Source organism: Pseudochaenichthys georgianus, unplaced genomic scaffold (genome assembly GCF_902827115.2).
Source record: "Pseudochaenichthys georgianus unplaced genomic scaffold, fPseGeo1.2 scaffold_477_arrow_ctg1, whole genome shotgun sequence".
In the NCBI taxonomy this organism is placed as follows: Eukaryota; Metazoa; Chordata; class Actinopteri; order Perciformes; family Channichthyidae; genus Pseudochaenichthys; species Pseudochaenichthys georgianus.
Window position 1 is genome coordinate 25,415 of NW_027263041.1, and position 18,598 is coordinate 44,012.

The 18,598-nt window shown below is 44.8% G+C and overlaps 1 protein-coding gene across 2 annotated transcripts in view; it reads right to left on the reverse strand.

Moving 5' to 3' along the window:
- Positions 1 to 1,641: 1,641 nt before the first annotated feature.
- The window catches only part of LOC117442797 (uncharacterized), a 79,365-nt gene continuing 62,408 nt past the window's right edge, over positions 1,642 to 18,598 (reverse strand). For both annotated transcript variants that reach the window (XM_071202488.1, XM_034078761.1), the window contains exon 4: positions 1,642 to 2,476. In XM_071202488.1, the coding sequence (XP_071058589.1) occupies positions 2,287 to 2,476 (190 nt within the window). In that variant the 3' untranslated portion in view covers positions 1,642 to 2,286. The remainder of the gene's footprint in view (positions 2,477 to 18,598) is intronic.

Genomic DNA, 18,598 nt, shown 5'->3' on the forward strand with positions numbered 1-18,598 from the left:
CGGCCATCTGAGCTCCGAGAGCAGCCTGGTGTCTGGGAAATGTCGCCGAAAACATGTTGTCTTTTTTGAGAGAGATCTATATAGTGCCTGTGTCCTAAATGTGACTCGTGATTTGGTTTATAATAATAGCCAGTGGTGCAAAGTGTATTTGTACTCCACTACCTTTCAGAGTCCGTTATTGTTCACTTCTTTTATGTGGCAGCTGAATCTACTGGTGGCTTTTCACATTCACATTTAAATCGTATGGCGAGTTTATAAAACACAATGTGTTGTTAGAGATTAAACTCGTACCGTGCGACCTCTTCGACTGAAAGCTTCCTCCACCACTCGGGTACCCATACAAAATACACAATCTTCGGTTCTGCTTAACGGTTCCTAAGCGCGGTAGACGGCGCCGCGGTGACCCGCTGGAATACAGGGCGGACCTGGAGAATCACAGAACGGCCGGTCGTCAGCGGTCCGTTGGCGGCCGGCTCGGTACGCTGACGGCCGGCACCGCCCTTAATTTTTGTAAACGGCATCATGTAAGTTGCGCTGACCGGCGACAGAGGTCCACAGTTTCCCCGCAGCGAGGCTCCCCCCGCCCCCCCGTAGACAGTTCACGAGCTCAGTCACTTCATAACACCAAGGATGGGTCGCGGTAAACGCTCTGAAGTGAGGCTCCACTACACTAAAAAATAAAAAGACAAGGCACGGTGTAATGCCTGTGAATAGCTCGCCACAGGCAGCTCAGTTAAAATAAAGCACAGCAGTTGTGCAATACATTTGTATTACATGTTTTATTTGTAACCATTTCAGTTAAAGCTTAAAAGAATAAAGATATTTTTGTTATCTAAACGTTTGACCTCTTTCTTTTACAATTTTGTAATCGAAACGGGGAATCGATAAGAACCGGAATCGATAAGCAGAACCGGAATAGGAATCGGAATCGATACATTTCAAACGATACCCATCCCTAGTGGACATTGAGTGTCATATGGTAACAACGATTGGAGGCTGAAAGATAAAACATTTTTTTAGTATTTGACAAAAAAGGCAATAGATGAGAGTAACACTTCCGGGCGAAAATTACAGCCCCGCCCACTTTTGGGGGAAACCAACGCTGTCATTTGAATGGCGGTCAAGACACATTCAGAAGTTTTTAAAAACCGTGTATTTTTGGAAAACCGTGTATTTTTGGATCTTCAAAGAGCCCGATTACGATGGCCAGTCAGGCAAACAATTACATTAAATCATTGGAAATCGACAATCGGTCTCGATATACGATTAAATTAAATTAACTTGTATTGACCGCCATTCAAATAACAGCGTTGTTTTCCCCCAAAAGTGGGCGGAGCCGTACTTTTTGCCCGGAAGTGACGCATTTGTTACTGTCATGTATATGAAATGCCATTTGAAATGTATCTTGAATCCGTGGATTAAAAAGTACAACACCCGCCTGAATTGTAGGGAAGTAGAAGTATAAAGAAGCAGAAAATGTAAATACTCTAATAAAGAAAAAGTACTACCAAATTGTACTTAAATGCATGATTTGTAAAGTGGTACCATTTGATGCGTTATGATGAAAATACTTCAATTATAAATACAAATCATTTTTTAAAACCTGTTGAATAAAAACACACACAATCATATGTGGTAAAATACTTTTATAGAGCAGTAATCCATATATGAAATAAATCATCCATCTTACTCATGTTCTCAATTATATTCCTTTTTATGTATATATATATCATTTGTGTGTGTGTGTGTGTGTGTGTAGACGTGTTGCATCAATTACAGTATATTAAAAGATTGAAATACATAATAATTCTTTTTAAATGTCTCTGGATATAAAAGCTGGTGTTCTGACCCTCATTAGTCCATAATGAAGATGAATCCCTTCTGTATTTCTCTCTCTCTGCCTATAAACTTTAAACATTTATAAATATCCTCCCTCCTCTGCTCTGTATTGCCTCTTGTACGGTGCCCCTGCCCCGCCCCACCCCCCATATGTATCTCCTAATTGCTTCAAAACTGTGAGTCATGTTGTGCACTGAACTTTTGCTTTTATTTGACTTCAGCACTTTTACTTCCCTGCGCCAGAATGACCTGTAAGTGCTGAAGAGGCATTTTTTCAAAGCAGCATGTTTGCCCCAGTCAAACCATTCTCATCGACTCCAGCGGTGAAATCTCTCCTCCCACAGTGGGCGTTTTAATTCAATCCGCTCGTTTTGTTCATAGTTCATCATCTGTGGGGTTTTTTTTTTTAGTACGCAGTGCATTACGGTATCAAAATGTCTCTCGCACTCAGAGGAACCAGAAACATTTCTTCCGGTTCTTCTTGGTGGTGGCGGGGGGTCTTTCCGTCTGAGGGGAGTCCAGTTGTTGTGGAGTGGAGGGTTGGGGAGTGGGGGTCTGTGGGGAGCCTTCGGGGGGGTCGCCCACCTTCCACTTGCGGACCACCTGGCCCTCCTGCAGACGGAAGTCATGCTCTACACTAAAAAAAGAGAAGAGACACAATCAAAATCAAGTTAGTAGCTGTTTGCACTCGTCACCTGACTTTTTCTCAAAAAATTTACTTTTTAAATTTTTTTTTACTTTTTCTCAAAATTCAATTTTTTTTCTCACAATATTCTGATTTTTTTTATCAGAATCTCAAAATTCTGACTTTTCAGAATACTTAACATTTTTAATAATCCCTCGTCACCATCTTGAGCTTCAACCTCAGGATCCGTGTGTCTGTGATCCTCTCCAGAAAGGAAGGAGTCATCACATACAGAGCATCAACTAGTTCCTGAGCAGTGTCCTTCACATGCTGATATCAAGAGAGGGAGTTACACAGTCACAAGATGGAGGACTACCGGTTCTTCTCTGTAATCATACATCCTGTCATGTTCACAGCTACAGTTGGGATACCTTTGTGAGCATGCTACTCTGATGCTGGAAGAGGACGTTCAGGATTTACCCAACAATGTTTTTTTTACTTCTAATAACTGATGTGAGGAATCTTTTTTGCTCCATGTTTGGTCTCCACCCACTCGAAATGTAACTATCTTGCTCTTTGGTTCCTAAGTGCTCCTCTAAATTCTCATTAACGTGGGTCTGTCTGTGGTGTCCTGCTAAGTAGGCAGGGTGCAGCGGGTTCGAGCAGCTTTTCACCGAAAACAGCAGCCAGAAAACAAGCCACGTCATAACGCTCCCTAACGCCGAGGAGAGCTTCAGATCCGGGTGATAGTACTCTGTAGAGACTCTTCCCCACGAGAGGCGGCTTTCACATCGTCACATCGTTTCCACATTGTTATTACAAAGAAATCAATTAGCGCCACTTGCAGAAATAAATACGAAGGGTGTGAACAGAAGAAAACACAAGAAAGTGTGTGAAGCACCGAAAGAGACTCCCGCATCTCTGCAGTCACACACGCACCGAACGAAAGGTGCATCGTCACCAGGGATTTTGGGCCCCATGAAAATAAAATTGTTTGGGCCCCTGTCAGTCACGGGCCCTTAGAATCGCCCTAACCTGTCACCCCCTTATGGCGCCCCGATCGTCAGTCACGGGCCCTTAGAATCGCCCTAACCTTTCACCCCCTTACGGCGCCCCGATCGTCAGTCACGGGCCCTTAGAATCGCCCTAACCTTTCACCCCCTTATGGCGCCCCTGTCAGTCACGGGCCCTTAGAATCGCCCTAACCTGTCACCCCCTTATGGCGCCCCCGTCAGTCACGGGCCCTTAGAATCGCCCTAACCTTTCACCCCCTTACGGCGCCCCGATCGTCAGTCACGGGCCCTTAGAATTGCCCTAACCTGTCACCCCCTTACGGCGCCCCGATCAGTCACGGGCCCTTAGAATCGTCCTAACCTGTCACCCCCTTACGGCGCCCCGATCAGTCACGGGCCCTTAGAATCGTCCTAACCTGTCACCCCCTTACGGCACCCCGATCAGTCACGGGCCCTTAGAATCGTCCTAACCTTTCACCCCCTTACGGCGCCCCTGTCAGTCACGGGCCCTTAGAATCGCCCTAACCTGTCACCCCCTTATGGCGCCCCCGTCAGTCACGGGCCCTTAGAATCGCCCTAACCTTTCACCCCCTTACGGCGCCCCGATCGTCAGTCACGGGCCCTTAGAATCGCCCTAACCTTTCACCCCCTTACGGCGCCCCGATCAGTCACGGGCCCTTAGAATCGTCCTAACCTTTCACCCCCTTACGGCGCCCCTGTCAGTCACGGGCCCTTAGAATCGCCCTAACCTTTCACCCCCTTACGGCGCCCCTGTCAGTCACGGGCCCTTAGAATCGCCCTAACCTTTCACCCCCTTATGGCGCCCCTGTCAGTCACGGGCCCTTAGAATCGCCCTAACCTTTCACCCCCTTACGGCGCCCCGATCGTCAGTCACGTGACGGCTCAGGGCTGAACGAGAGGTGAACTCTGAAGCAGCTCTGCAGAGGCTGAAGGTGAATGTAAGCAAAATGCATCTGCAGTAAAAAAGGACAATATTTACTGTCCCCCCCCCCTCCCACCCCTCGAGAACTGATTCCTTCCCCCCTTTTCTTTTTCCTTATTCATTTTTTTCTTTGCTGCTATTCTTGCTTATTATGCAGTGGCCTAGTTAGCTGGAGTTTCTCATCACAGCCGCACAGATGCTGGAAATAAAGAGAGGAGGACTGGAACAATAAGGACTCATCACATTCACATCCATCGGGCTTCTCTCTTTGTTTCACGTAGCTCCCACTGCCTCGACCACTTCACTGTGAAATGCCCACTGGTGATCCAATGCGATGAATACACAGATTTGTAACTTGCATATCTCATTTTAAAATGAACATAACACTTTGACATGTTTATAGTTATTGTGCTTTTTAATTATTGTTTTATTATTGACGCCTATTGTGTTATTCTATATTGTATGTGTTCCCGGTACAGCACTTTGGTCACCTGAGGCTGTTTTGAATGTGTTATATAAATAATAGGGTGGTCCTTAGTGATATGTACATTTTCAAATTAGGATAGTCAAGAAAAGTCTCCTGGTGAATGTTGTCCTCAATCTGACAACACCCCCCCCCCCCCCCCTCATCGACCTGGGCTGCCACGGTGCTGGAACTGAGGCTACACTTCCAGGTCGATGAGGGGGGGGGGGGGGGGGGTGTTGTCAGATTGAGGACAACATTCACCAGGAGAGTTTTCTTGACGAATAGAATGACTTCCGGGCGTTTATTGTGCCTCAAACACTAAATCTAATCCAGAGTTCAGGGTTCCTGGACTTCCTCTAAGAAGACGGGAGAGCTCTGTGGCTTCAGGCTCGATCGCCGTTCAAATGACAGCGTTGGTTTCCCCCAAAAGTGGGCGGGGCCGTAAAGTGACGTAGATGTTACTCTCATCTATGGACATCGATCGCCTGCTGTTATATTTAACCATATATCGAGCGTGATCGTCGAATTCGAATGGCTTAATGTAATTGTTCGCCTGACTGGCCATCGTGATCGGGCTCCTTGAAGATCCACAAATCCACGGTTTTCTCCCATTTCTGATCGGATTGGCAAAAACTTCAGAATTTGTATCGACCGCCGTTCAAATGACAGCCGTACTTTTTGCCCGGAAGTGAAAACATTCACCAGGAGGAGAGTTTCGTGACTATGGCCCAATCCCAAACCACCCCCTCGACCCCTCCGTGATGGAGTGAACTCCGTCTGTAGCCACACTCGCAGCTCAACGAGGCTCCTCCTGTCAGATGGAGGGAGTAAACACAGCAGCGAGCTTTGGGACGGCCTCCCCTCTCTCCGGAAGAAACAGGAAGTGCCGTAACTGTGTCTAACAACGGTTTCAAATCAGCTTCTCTTAGACAAAAGGTTTAAATGAATAACTCAAATAAAACTCCAAACATCTTTCATTGTGTTTCAAAGCTCTTTTAGTTTTGTAAATATACACAACTTTATAATAAAATGCACACATTTACCTTTTTCTAGACTAAACACAGGTATGATCCTAAGTTAAAAACATATGAGGTCATCATGAGGTTGTTAACATCGCAGTTTATCAGGGGATGTTTGCTGGAACTACTTGTACACAGCGTGTTTCCTGAGGACACACACAGCGTGACTCCGGTCAGGGAGAGACCGGTCTCAAGTCAGCACCGCTGCAGACTCGCTGTTTGAGGGCTCGATAGCCCACTCCCCCTCCACACTCATTGCTTTGGAACAGCCCTTAATATGGCGGACCCTCCGCGTGAACGTGCAAACGGAGGGGTAGTGTGTAGGGGGCGGTTTGGGATTGGGCCCAATAGAATGAATTCTGGGAGTTGGAGCTTAGACTTTCCCACTTTCAATTTTAAGGACCACCCTAATAAATAAATAAAGATTGAGATTGAGATGTGACGAACTCTTTTTGCTCCATTGTTGGTCTCTACCCACTCCAACTGTTAATAGCTCTACCTGCCCTTTCCTGCAGACTTAGTGGACCTGTCATGGTATATTTGAAAAATATATTGTCTGTGAAGTCTTTTTTTCAAAATACCAAACAGATCCCCCGTTGCAGCCATGCCTCATTCTGCTCAAACCCCTCTTTTGAAGAGGAGGCTGAGCTAATGCCTGATCAGAATTCTACCGGAGATAAAGTTAAATTCTACTGTGATAAAACACCATCCTGTTCTAAACCACATCAAGGATTATTCCTGAAACAGTATGGAGCTCACATGCTTTTTCTCTTGCGGGTTTATCACAAGGTGAGTTCCTTTTTTTATTTCCTGCTTTTTAAACATGTGCTCTCTCCAGTACAGGTTAGCTCTGCGTGTTAGCGAGGCTTGCTAATGTCAACAAAGACGACGTCCAAAACACGTCAGGCATTGTTTCTGATAGCAACTCTCTGTGGGTCCGCCGCCGATTCGACGTCAGATCGGATGGAATCTGTATCCGCTCGTCGTGCACCCGTTTTTAAAAGATTTGGGTACGGAGGAAAAGAGAGGGTTTTATTTTCTTACGCTGCGTGAGTTCCCATCGCAAAGTGCATTTTGCACGATAGGTCCCCTTTAAGTCATGCTCTATACTAGAACGAGAAAAGAGACGATGCATTAAAGTGTTTTTAAAACTGAGGAGGACTCTCACATTCACATCCATCTGACTTCTTAATACGTAGCTCCCACTCCCTCGACCACTTCACTGTGAAATGCCCACTGGTGATCTAACACGCTGAATAAACAAACCCAGACAGGAGCACGGCGTAGGCACCGGGTGCGGGACGGAGTAAGCAGTCAAACAGTGAGTGGGCACAAAGAGCGGTGGAGAGGATTTCTTTCCTCCGCAATATTTACAGCAGGTCGGCAAAATAAATCCACTTCAGATTCAAACAAGCCCACGAAGCTGAAATGAGGCGCTAGCGTAGGGAGTTGCAATGAACCGGTCAAAGGGGGGTCCTTCCGAGTCTTTTATCATCTTTTGGAAAAGAGGCACGCAGCCAACAGAAAGCAAACGTCTCCTCAGCCGAGTGCGACGACTCGATCAGAAGAGTCTGCTTTTATACGGTGTCAATGCTTAGTCATGAGATAACTGACCCATGATCAGATCAGTGGTCTCCATCTGTGTGGTCACATGGCCCCTGGTGACTGGTCAGCTACCCGAAGGGATGAGATCTCAATCGATCGAGTATCTTATGACTTTCAAGGCGTACAGAATTGTATTATTTATACAATATCATGAAAGCAAATGATTTGATAAGCAGAACTTCCATTATGTCAGCAGGAAAGACAGCAATGTCGTTTACACTTGGGACGATGGGAACATGTCCACTAGCACAAAGAATCGTACACTTTGAGAAAAGTTTATCTGCACAGAACATGCACACTCTGGAGGACTCTTCACACTTTTTGGGTGTATTCCTGGGTAACCCAAGTGGTGGAATTTCCACCATAATGGAATAGAGAATAGTAAAACAATGGTTGCTCCCGCTTTGCAGCAGCGTAGCACAGTGACTGCAATCGTTTTCAATATAGCAATAGCATGTATATATGTGTTGTTGCAGAGGTGGGAAGCAGTGGAGTACAAATACTTCATTACTTAAGTACATTGTTCTGGTATCAGTACTTTACTCCACTACTTATTTTTCTGACAACTTTTACTTCTTACATGTTGAACCCAAATACCTGTACTTTCTACTTCTTACATGTTGAACTCAAATACCTGTACTTTCTACTTCTTACATGTTGAACTCAAATACCTGTACTTTCTACTTCTCACATGTTGAACACAAATACCTGTACTTTCTACTTCTTACATGTTGAACCCAAATACCTGTACTTTCTACTTCTTACATGTTGAACTCAATTACCTGTACTTTCTACTTCTTACATGTTGAACTCAATTACCTGTACTTTCTACTTCTTACATGTTGAACTCAAATACCTGTACTTTCTACTTCTTACATGTTGAACACAAATACCTGTACTTTCTACTTCTTACATGTTGAACCCAAATACCTGTACTTTCTACTTCTTACATGTTGAACCCAAATACCTGTACTTTCTACTTCTTACATGTTGAACACAAATACCTGTACTTTCTACTTCTTACATGTTGAACCCAAATACCTGTACTTTCTACTTCTTACATGTTGAACCCAAATACCTGTACTTTCTACTTCTTACATGTTGAACTCAAATACCTGTACTTTCTACTTCTTACATGTTGAACCCAAATACCTGTACTTTCTACTTCTTACTGTACATGTTGAACTCAAATACTTGTACTTTCTACTTCTTACACGTTGAACTCAAATACCTGTACTTTCTACTTCTTACTGTACATGTTGAACTCAAATACCTGTACTTTCTACTTCTCACATGTTGAACTCAAATACTTGTACTTTCTACTTCTTACACGTTGAACTCAAATACCTGTACTTTCTACTTCTCACATGTTGAACTCAAATACTTGTACTTTCTACTTCTTACATGTTGAACTCAAATACCTGTACTTTCTACTTCTCACATGTTGAACTCAAATACTTGTACTTTCTACTTCTTACATGTTGAACTCAAATACCTGTACTTTCTACTTCTTACACGTTGAACTCAAATACCTGTACTTTCTACTTCTTACACGTTGAACTCAAATACCTGTACTTTCTACTTCTTACACGTTGAACTCAAATACCTGTACTTTCTACTTCTTACACGTTGAACTCAAATACCTGTACTTTCTACTTCTTACACGTTGAACTCAAATACCTGTACTTTCTACTTCTCACATGTTGAACTCAAATACCATTATTCTTTAGAGTCACTGCGTGCCTATTGGTTGGAACACGATCCGTGTATCCATCACTTCCTGGTCTTCTCTAAAGAAGAGGGACCAATGGAAACGTTGTCATGTTGCCGTTGTTCAGCATGGAAACATTCATTAGCTAACAATGACATTATGGTTCTATTAATATAAAGGGAGGTCAGGTACTCTTTAAAGCAGCTGCTAGCTATGGGTACTTTTTACTGAAGTACACTTCAAAGCCTCTTTACTTTGACTTGAGTAAAGAAGTTTAGTCAGTACTTCTACTTTCACCAGAGTATTTTTAAACACGAGTATCTGTACTTCTACTTGAGTAAAGGATGTGGGTACTTTTGGCCCTCTCTGGTTGTTTGCATGCAGCACTTAATGCTATAGTGGTTTTTAAATCTGGAAAAAGTGTCCCCTACCACTTTTTTTGGGGCGGTGGTGGCGAAGTCGATAGGGACTCGGCTTGGCAACTGGGAGGTCACCAGTTCAAGTCCCGGCAAGACCAAGTGCTACCGAGGTGTCCCTGAGCAAGGCACCGTTCCCTACACTGCTCCCCGGGCGCTGTTCAAAATGGCAGCCCACTGCTCCTAACACTAGGATGGGTCGAATGCAGAGAAACAATTTCCCCACGAGGGATTAATAAAAGTCCGTCTTATCTTATATTTTTCTAACAAAGTGCATGGAGTCCATTTCTGCCACCCTGTAAATAAAACACTCACACATCTCCAAGGCCTTCTCATTTCGAGCCACCATACTGTTCAGCTGCCTATAGGACTCCCCAGTGGCTGCTGCTATCTGAGAGCCATCTCTGTGAAATGAATTGCCTCGGTGCAGCGCTCTGGCTCAGTGGCACTGGGGCACTGTGGGAGCGGTCCACCCTCAACCTTAAATCAACCACATCTTCTCTTCCACTGGCTTCAGGCTGCTCCCATCCCCAGGTGCTGCCTGCGGGCAAACAATAATAGAGGTGGAGGAAGTACTAAGAAGTACAAGTTGCAACGATGAGTACTAAAAATACCCTGTTACAAGTAAAAGCCCGGAGACACTACACACTGATATACACCTGAGCATCAGCAGGAGAGGACTCTTTAAAGTAGAGACACTACATACTGATATACACCTGAGCATCAGCAGGAGAGGACTCTTTAAAGTAGAGACACTACATACTGATATACACCTGGACATCAGCAGGAGAGGACTCTTTAAAGTAGAGACACTACACACTGATATACACCTGAGCATCAGCAGGAGAGGACTCTTTAAAGTAGAGACACTACATACTGATATACACCTGAGCATCAGCAGGAGAGGACTCTTTAAAGTAGAGACACTACATACTGATATACACCTGAGCATCAGCAGGAGAGGACTCTTTAAAGTAGAGACACTACATACTGATATACACCTGAGCATCAGCAGGAGAGGACTCTTTAAAGTAGAGACACTACATACTGATATACACCTGAACATCAGCAGGAGAGGACTCTTTGAAGTAGAGACACTACATACTGATATGCACCTGAACATCAGCAGGAGAGGACTCTTTAAAGTAGAGACACTACATGCTGATATACACCTGAACATCAGCAGGAGAGGACTCTTTAAAGTAGAGACACAACATACTGATATACAGCTGAACATCAGCAGGAGAGGACTCTTTAAAGTAGAGACACTACATACTGATATACACCTGAACATCAGCAGGAGAGAACTCTTTAAAGTAGAGACACTACATACTGATATACACCTGAACATCAGCAGGAGAGGACTCTTTAAAGTAGAGACACAACATACTGATATACAGCTGAACATCAGCAGGAGAGGACTCTTTAAAGTAGAGACACTACATACTGATATACACCTGAACATCAGCAGGAGAGGACTCTTTAAAGTAGAGACACTACATACTGATATACACCTGAACATCAGCAGGAGAGGACTCTTTAAAGTAGAGACACTACATACTGATATACACCTGAACATCAGCAGGAGAGGACTCTTTAAAGTAGAGACACTACATACTGAAATACACCTGAACATCAGCAGGAGAGGACTCTTTAAAGTAGAGACACTACACACTGATATACACCTGAACATCAGCAGGAGAGGACTCTTTAAAGTAGAGACACTACATACTGATATACACCTGAACATCAGCAGGAGAGGACTCTTTAAAGTAGAGACACTACATACTGATATACACCTGAACATCAGCAGGAGAGGACTCTTTAAAGTAGAGACACTACATACTGAAATACACCTGAACATCAGCAGGAGAGGACTCTTTAAAGTAGAGACACTACACACTGATATACACCTGAACATCAGCAGGAGAGGACTCTTTAAAGCAATAAACATTACTCAAGTATCTTTAAACCTTCGAAGGTGTCAAACAAGGGAAGCAACACAAAGAAAATCTCCTTTCTGACTGCAGGGGACGAGGCCGTGTGGTTTTTATTACAGAGCTTGAAGTACACACACAGCAATTACTGTGAAAACACATTTCTCAACTCTACCTGCACTGCTGTTATATTGAGCTTGCAGCTGCCGCCTGTCCCGTATGAGCTCAGGTCAACACACAATCATTCCCTCCCACGCCGTGTGCCTGGATCCGACATTACATCAACTCTGACGCCCTCCTTTTCTGAATTACCCACCGTATCGTTGGTAATACACACCTGCTGTTATGTTCCACTGGGGGAAAGGAACCACATGCATTAAAGTCAAGTACTGCACTGCCGTATAGGTTCGCTGAATTAAAAAGAAGAATACATGAACCAAAGAAAGTGAAAACCATAAAGAAAATTCAGGCAGTAAGTTTAAAGATTCACACTTAAAGTATACAGCTTACGAAGAAATACAACCTGACCCTTTTACATCGAACATTATATGCACTTTTTAGGTTTTTAGGAACATCGTAATCCTGTTTGTGATCCACGTCTTTAAGAAATGTAACCGCAATCTGATTAAGTCCGTTTTTATGTTACTGTAAGGCAGTGTTGTAGCGACGGAGAGTCAGGACTCAGAGAGACACGGGACGAGCAGCAGTTCTGATGTCAAACACTGGCAGTTTATTACAAGCATCGGCCGGAGAATTCACATCACAAGTCACAGCAGCAGAAAGTTCTGACTGCACGGGTGGGTTGTCATGACAATTCTGATCAGCCTCGCATCTTGGTAGACCCTTTAACTAGTTGACAGAGAGCTAATCAGCATGTTGGGGGAAGGTATCCGTGAGCACCTGGAGACCACTCATATTTTATTTATTTTTTATTTAGTTATTTTTAAAAAAAAAGTCACCACTCTTCGAGTCCGAGTCCAAGTCCGAGTCGCGTCAATCAGTGCACGAGTCTGAGTCGAGTCACGAGTCCCGAAAATCGGCACTCAAGTCCACGACTCGAGTGCTCCATCTCTGCTGTAAGGTAATAGCCTACTTGTGCAGTATCCTGAACAGAGATGGGGTCGTTACTAAAAAAAAGTAATATATTACACTACTTAGTTACTCTCTACATAAAGTAATTCGTTACTTTACTCGTTACTTTACTCGTTACTTTACTCGCAGGGCCGGCCCGCCCCTCCCTGCAGGCAGATCACGCAGACCGCTAAAGTTTCAAATGTTCTCTTTAGTTCAGTTTCCATTGTCGCATAAGACTGATCCAGATCCTGAATGTTTTCCTATCTGACCGTGGCTGTCCTCTGTCTCCTGCTATCTGACCGTGGCTGTCCTCTGTCTCCTGCTATCTGACCGTGGCTGTCCTCTGTCTCCTCCTATCTGACCGTGGCTGTCCTCTGTCTCCTGCTATCTGACCGTGGCTGTCCTCTGTCTCCTGCTATCTGACCGTGGCTGTCCTCTGTCTCCTCCTATCTGACCGTGGCTGTCCTCTGTCTCCTGCTATCTGACCGTGGCTGTCCTCTGTCTCCTGCTATCTGACCGTGGCTGTCCTCTGTCTCCTGCTATCTGACCGTGGCTGTCCTCTGTCTCCTCCTATCTGACCGTGGCTGTCCTCTGTCTCCTGCTATCTGACCGTGGCTGTCCTCTGTCTCCTGCTATCTGACCGTGGCTGTCCTCTGTCTCCTGCTATCTGACCGTGGCTGTCCTCTGTCTCCTGCTATCTGACCATGGCTGTCCTCTGTCTCCTGCTATCTGTATATTTTGCGCAGTCTATCTCTGCTCACGCTGTTGCGTCAGCGTGTTCTCCTGCGTGTTGGCCATGTGTTGCACTGGAGCACACCGCAAAGACTTCAGCCGAGCACGTACGAACAGTCGCAATAACTCTCCTTACCAGCAGGCGGCGGTAGTGTTTATTCGTCATTCAAAACAGGCAACAACCGGAAAACAGAGAAGAAGAACAGACTACGTGTGATATAAATAAACAACAGCTATGTGCGTTAGCTTCACCTAGCATGTGTTCTTTGCAGGTGTTTGTTGAGGTTTGATGATGACTGATTTTAGAAAGTAACGAATTAACGCGTGTCGGGGCGATGTTAGTAACTGTAGTGTGATTACTGAATTATAAAAGTAGCGCGTTACACTACTCCGTTACCGACAAAGTAATGTTATTACCCAACTCTGATCCTGAATACAAAATCCCGTTACACGTAATCTGTTATTCCCGAAGCCTGCCTGTAACAAAAACGTCTCTTTATTTAAAAAGAAGGCTATAAGAGAGAACATTGCTAAGATGTTTCGTGTTGATTGCCTTTTCGCTGCTGTATCTCTATATCTGTCTCCTCCACCACTCAGAGGAGGAAGGATCTCCCGCAGGAGCTGGAGCATGAATGTTTTATAGATAAAGAATGAAAAAGAGATGACGCCCTGCTTAACCCCTTATATCATTTTAAAACCCTGTTTGAGAGTATTATTTTCAGCTTGTCAAATCTTAAGTGTGGATCCGATCCGACTGCACTTAATGCTTTTTACAGGAAGCTCTCTCTTCCCTCACCTGACTGCAGTAAAAGCTAAAGTACTTTTGATATACAAGTTAATATCTTAAGTGCTAATTCTCTTTTAATTGTATTGAATGGGCAGTTTTGAACCACCTTGAGTCCCATGCAAATGATACGGTAATAAGTACAGATTTGCTGATTCAATGCCCTGCGGAGATGCACTGTTCCTGGGCAAGGTCGCCGTCTCCCAAACCGATTAGAAAAAAGAAAAGAGAGGAGATTTATACAGTACATCTCTGGGGAATGAGTGGCGTGCACAGAGTAAGGTCACACGGTGGGAATGGATAGTGTACGGACATGTTTTACAGCTAAATTAATTAACTACAGTACAGCAGCTGATGGGTGGATGACTTTGGAGTCACTTTGATCCTCACACTAAAACTCTGTCGTTGTTTTAATGACCAAAACATAAAGGATCAATATGATTAGACTCACATTGATGACATTCAGAGATGCCCAGTTCAGCTTGCTCGGGTTTTCCCTTTCCTGTAGTGTGTTCTATACATTTGTGTGCATGTAAATGGTCTGCAAAGGCAAATATATTGAACTACATATAATGAAATAAAGGATTATATATATATATATATATATATAGCGAGTAAAGTACTTTATATAGAGCAGTACTTCTCAAAGTGTGGTCCGTGAGCGCCCCCTATTGGTCCGTGAGTATATTGGTACAATTTCACATTTGAAATAAATAAATAGTGACGTTAAGTTTCACCTTCGATTGCATGATATAGCCCAGCGCAACACCTTTATCACACATGTTGCCACTTCTTTGTACCATTTTCAGGCGATTTATAATCTGTTCTAGAAAAACGATGTGTTTTTTGATATTTGTGGAGTTAGGTGGTCCGCGAGTGTTTTTTTATTGGTTAAGTGGTCCTTGGAATGAAAAGGTTTGAGAAACACTGATATAGATGTATAAAGGGTAAAAGGTACTGAATATTGAAGTAGAAATTACCCAACATAAAGGAATAACTCTTTATAGAGAAATAAACTACCATATAAATATATAAAAAAATTATATGGATCACGTGTCAAACTCAAGGCCCGGGGGCCAAGTCAGGCCCTTGGTGTCAGGTTTGGGGAAAACGGGACCAAAGTGCAGTTTAAAAAAGGAGTAAAAAAGGTAACAAAAAGCGAGCAAAAGCCGAAGGCAGGAAAAAAACAAGAAACTAATGAACAGAAACAAAACCGGGGAGCACGGCAGACGGGAACAGACGGGAGCACGGCAGACGGGAACAGACGGGAGCACGACAGACGGGAACAGACGGGAGCACGACAGACGGGAACAGGCAGGAGACACGGACAAGCATCGACGACAGGGACATGAAATGACGACGAACAGACATGGAGCACAGGGGAAGACTAAATACACAGAAGGGTGATCACAGGACAAGACACAGCTGGCAGGGGAGGAGAAACACGAGGGTGACAGGTGAACACAATGAGACATTCAGACACAGGGGGGAAGCTGTCGACAGGAAGTCTAACACAGGTAGGATCAGACAAGGAGGAAAACATGACAAACACTAAAAGGTGGAAAATTAAAACCATGACCCGTGGTGGATTTAATTTCGGCACACTGGATAATTTCTAATCCCTATTAGATCTGGCCCGCCGGTATATTGCACCTTCCCTCCATCCTGAGGGTCTCCTCCGCTCAGAGCCCAAACATCGATGACCTTGCACCCTGATGAGACGCCAAGTATCTGAGCTAGCATCAGAGCAGCACACTGACTTCAATGGATGCTTCCTTCTGCACTTTCTCTCACGACAGCAGAGCATGTTTGGTTTCTCTCTGAGGGGAATACTTTCTTGAAGCTGTTGTCGGCCTGTGGGGAAATGTACTCATAAGAAATGACTCTGGAGAAGCTGCAGATAGAGCGCAACTGATTATTTAATGTTGTTTTTATAGGCAATAGTTTAAGCTTTGTTAGTTCCAGGTTTAATATGTGCAATAAGTTCATTTCAATAAGTTCTGCTATAAACATTGAACCAGTCCGGCCCTCCACTAGCACCCATTTTTTTTATTTTGGCCCACTGTGTGTTTGAGTTGGACACCCTGGAATACTGTACTGTAAACAAATGTTTAACACATTCATATAATCTACACGTCTTGTTGTGTTTGACGGCACTGAACTGATACTGATTAAAAAAAAACAATTAAAGCTGCATATTCACACTTTCAATCATCGAAAACTACAAGGCTCCACTAACGAGATAGTAAAGACTAAGGCGAGAACCGATAGGAATTACAATCTGAAGAGTGAGGCAAAGTATTATTTAAGCTTGTCTCGCTGCGAGGAGATTGTGCAACGGAGCAAAACAAGGAAGACTGTAAACACGAGTCAGACCTCAGGGACACGTCATGATGTGATTTATGCTATCTGCTATGCCACATCACGTATGCTAATCAAAGGATGCCAAAAGCTCAAAAGCAGTCTGGTCACATAACAATAAAAGTCCTTTAAGCATTAAACAGAACATTGTATTTTATTTCAGGATATCACTTTAGCTTTTTTCCTCCAAGGTCAATGCATTGGCTTCATAACGTAAGGTTTTCTTATCAAGCTCCACTTTTGTGTTCGGGCGGTAGACAGCCTATCCGTTTTTAAGAGTGCGCTGAAGACCTTCCTTTTTGATGAAGCTTATAGTTACGGCTGATTAGATTCAGCCCCTAGTTTTGCTGATATAGGCTTAGTCTGTCGGGGGACATCTTGCTTCTTCCTCTCTGTGTCTGTACCTGTGTCCTCTCATGTTCCCATTAACCCAGCTTCCCCACATGTCTTTCTTTTTGGTGTCTATATACGCCGGGATCCGGAGTCATGGATGATCCTGCGGTCCTGTGTCCTGGATCTTGAGTCGTGGCTGTGGTCCTGGATCATCGGTCCTGGATGGATATCCTCGTGGATTCATCTTCTTATTATACACACATGCATTTCCAAACATCTGGACTACCTATGTTGCAAATGTATTATCTTTTCAATTTACACACGGCATCTATTGCACGTCTGTCCGTCCTGGGAGAGGGATCCGTCCTCTGCTGCTCTCCCTGAGGTTTCTCCCATGTTCCCTTTAAACTGTGGGGTTTCTCCAGAAGTGTTTCCTTGTACGATGTGAGGGTCTAAGGACAGAGGGTCTAAGGACAGAGGGTCTAAGGACAGAGGGTCTTAGGACAGAGGGTCTAAGGACAGAGGGTCTTAGGACAGAGGGTCTAAGGACAGAGGGTCTAAGGACAGAGGGTCTTAGGACAGAGGGTGTAAGGACAGAGGGTCTAAGGACAGAGGGTGTAAGGACAGAGGGTCTAAGGACAGAGGGTCTTAGGACAGAGGGTCTAAGGACAGAGGGTCTTAGGACAGAGGGTCTGAGGACAGAGGGTCTGAGGACAGAGGGTCTAAGGAAAGAGGGTCTTAGGACAGAGGGTCTAAGGACAGAGGGTCAAATGACGGAGGGTCTAAGGACAGAGGGTCAAAGGACAGAGGGTCAAAGGACAGAGGGTCTAAGGACAGAGGGTCTAAGGACAGAGGGTATAAGGACAGAGGGTCTAAGGACAGAGGGTCTAAGGACAGAGGGTCTAAGGACAGAGGGTCTTAGGACAGAGGGTCTAAGGACAGAGGGTCTTAGGACAGAGGGTCTAAGGACAGAGGGTCTTAGGACAGATGGTCTTAGGACAGAGGGTCTAAGGCCAGAGGGTCTAAGGACAGAGGGTCTGAGGACAGAGGGTCTTAGGACAGAGGGTCTAAGGACAGAGGGTCTAAGGACAGAGGGTCTTAGGACAGAGGGTCTAAGGACAGAGGGTCTTAGGACAGAGGGTCTAAGGACAGAGGGTCTAAGGACAGAGGGTCTAAGGACAGAGGGTCTAAGGACAGAGGGTCTTAGGACAGAGGGTGTAAGGACAGAGGGTCTAAGGACAGAGGGTGTAAGGACAGAGGGTCTAAAGACAGAGGGTCTTAGGACAGAGGGTCTTAGGACAGAGGGTCTAAGGACAGAGGGTCTAAGGACAGAGGGTCTTAGGACAGAGGGTCTGAGGACAGAGGGTCTGAGGACAGAGGGTCTGAGGACAGAGGGTCTAAGGAAAGAGGGTCTTAGGATAGAGGGTCTAAGGACAGAGGGTCAAATGACGGAGGGTCTAAGGACAGAGGGTCTAAGGACAGAGGGTCTAAGGACAGAGGGTCTAAGGACAGAGGGTCTAAGGACAGAGGGTCTTAGGACAGAGGGTCTAAGGACAGATGGTCTTAGGACAGAAGGTCTAAGGACAGAGGGTCTAAGGACAGAGGGTCTAAGGACAGAGGGTCTTAGGACAGAGGGTATAAGGACAGAGGGTCTTAGGACAGAGGGTCTAAGGACAGAGGGTCTTAGGACAGAGGGTCTAAGGACAGAGGGTCTAAGGACAGAGGGTCTAAGGACAGAGG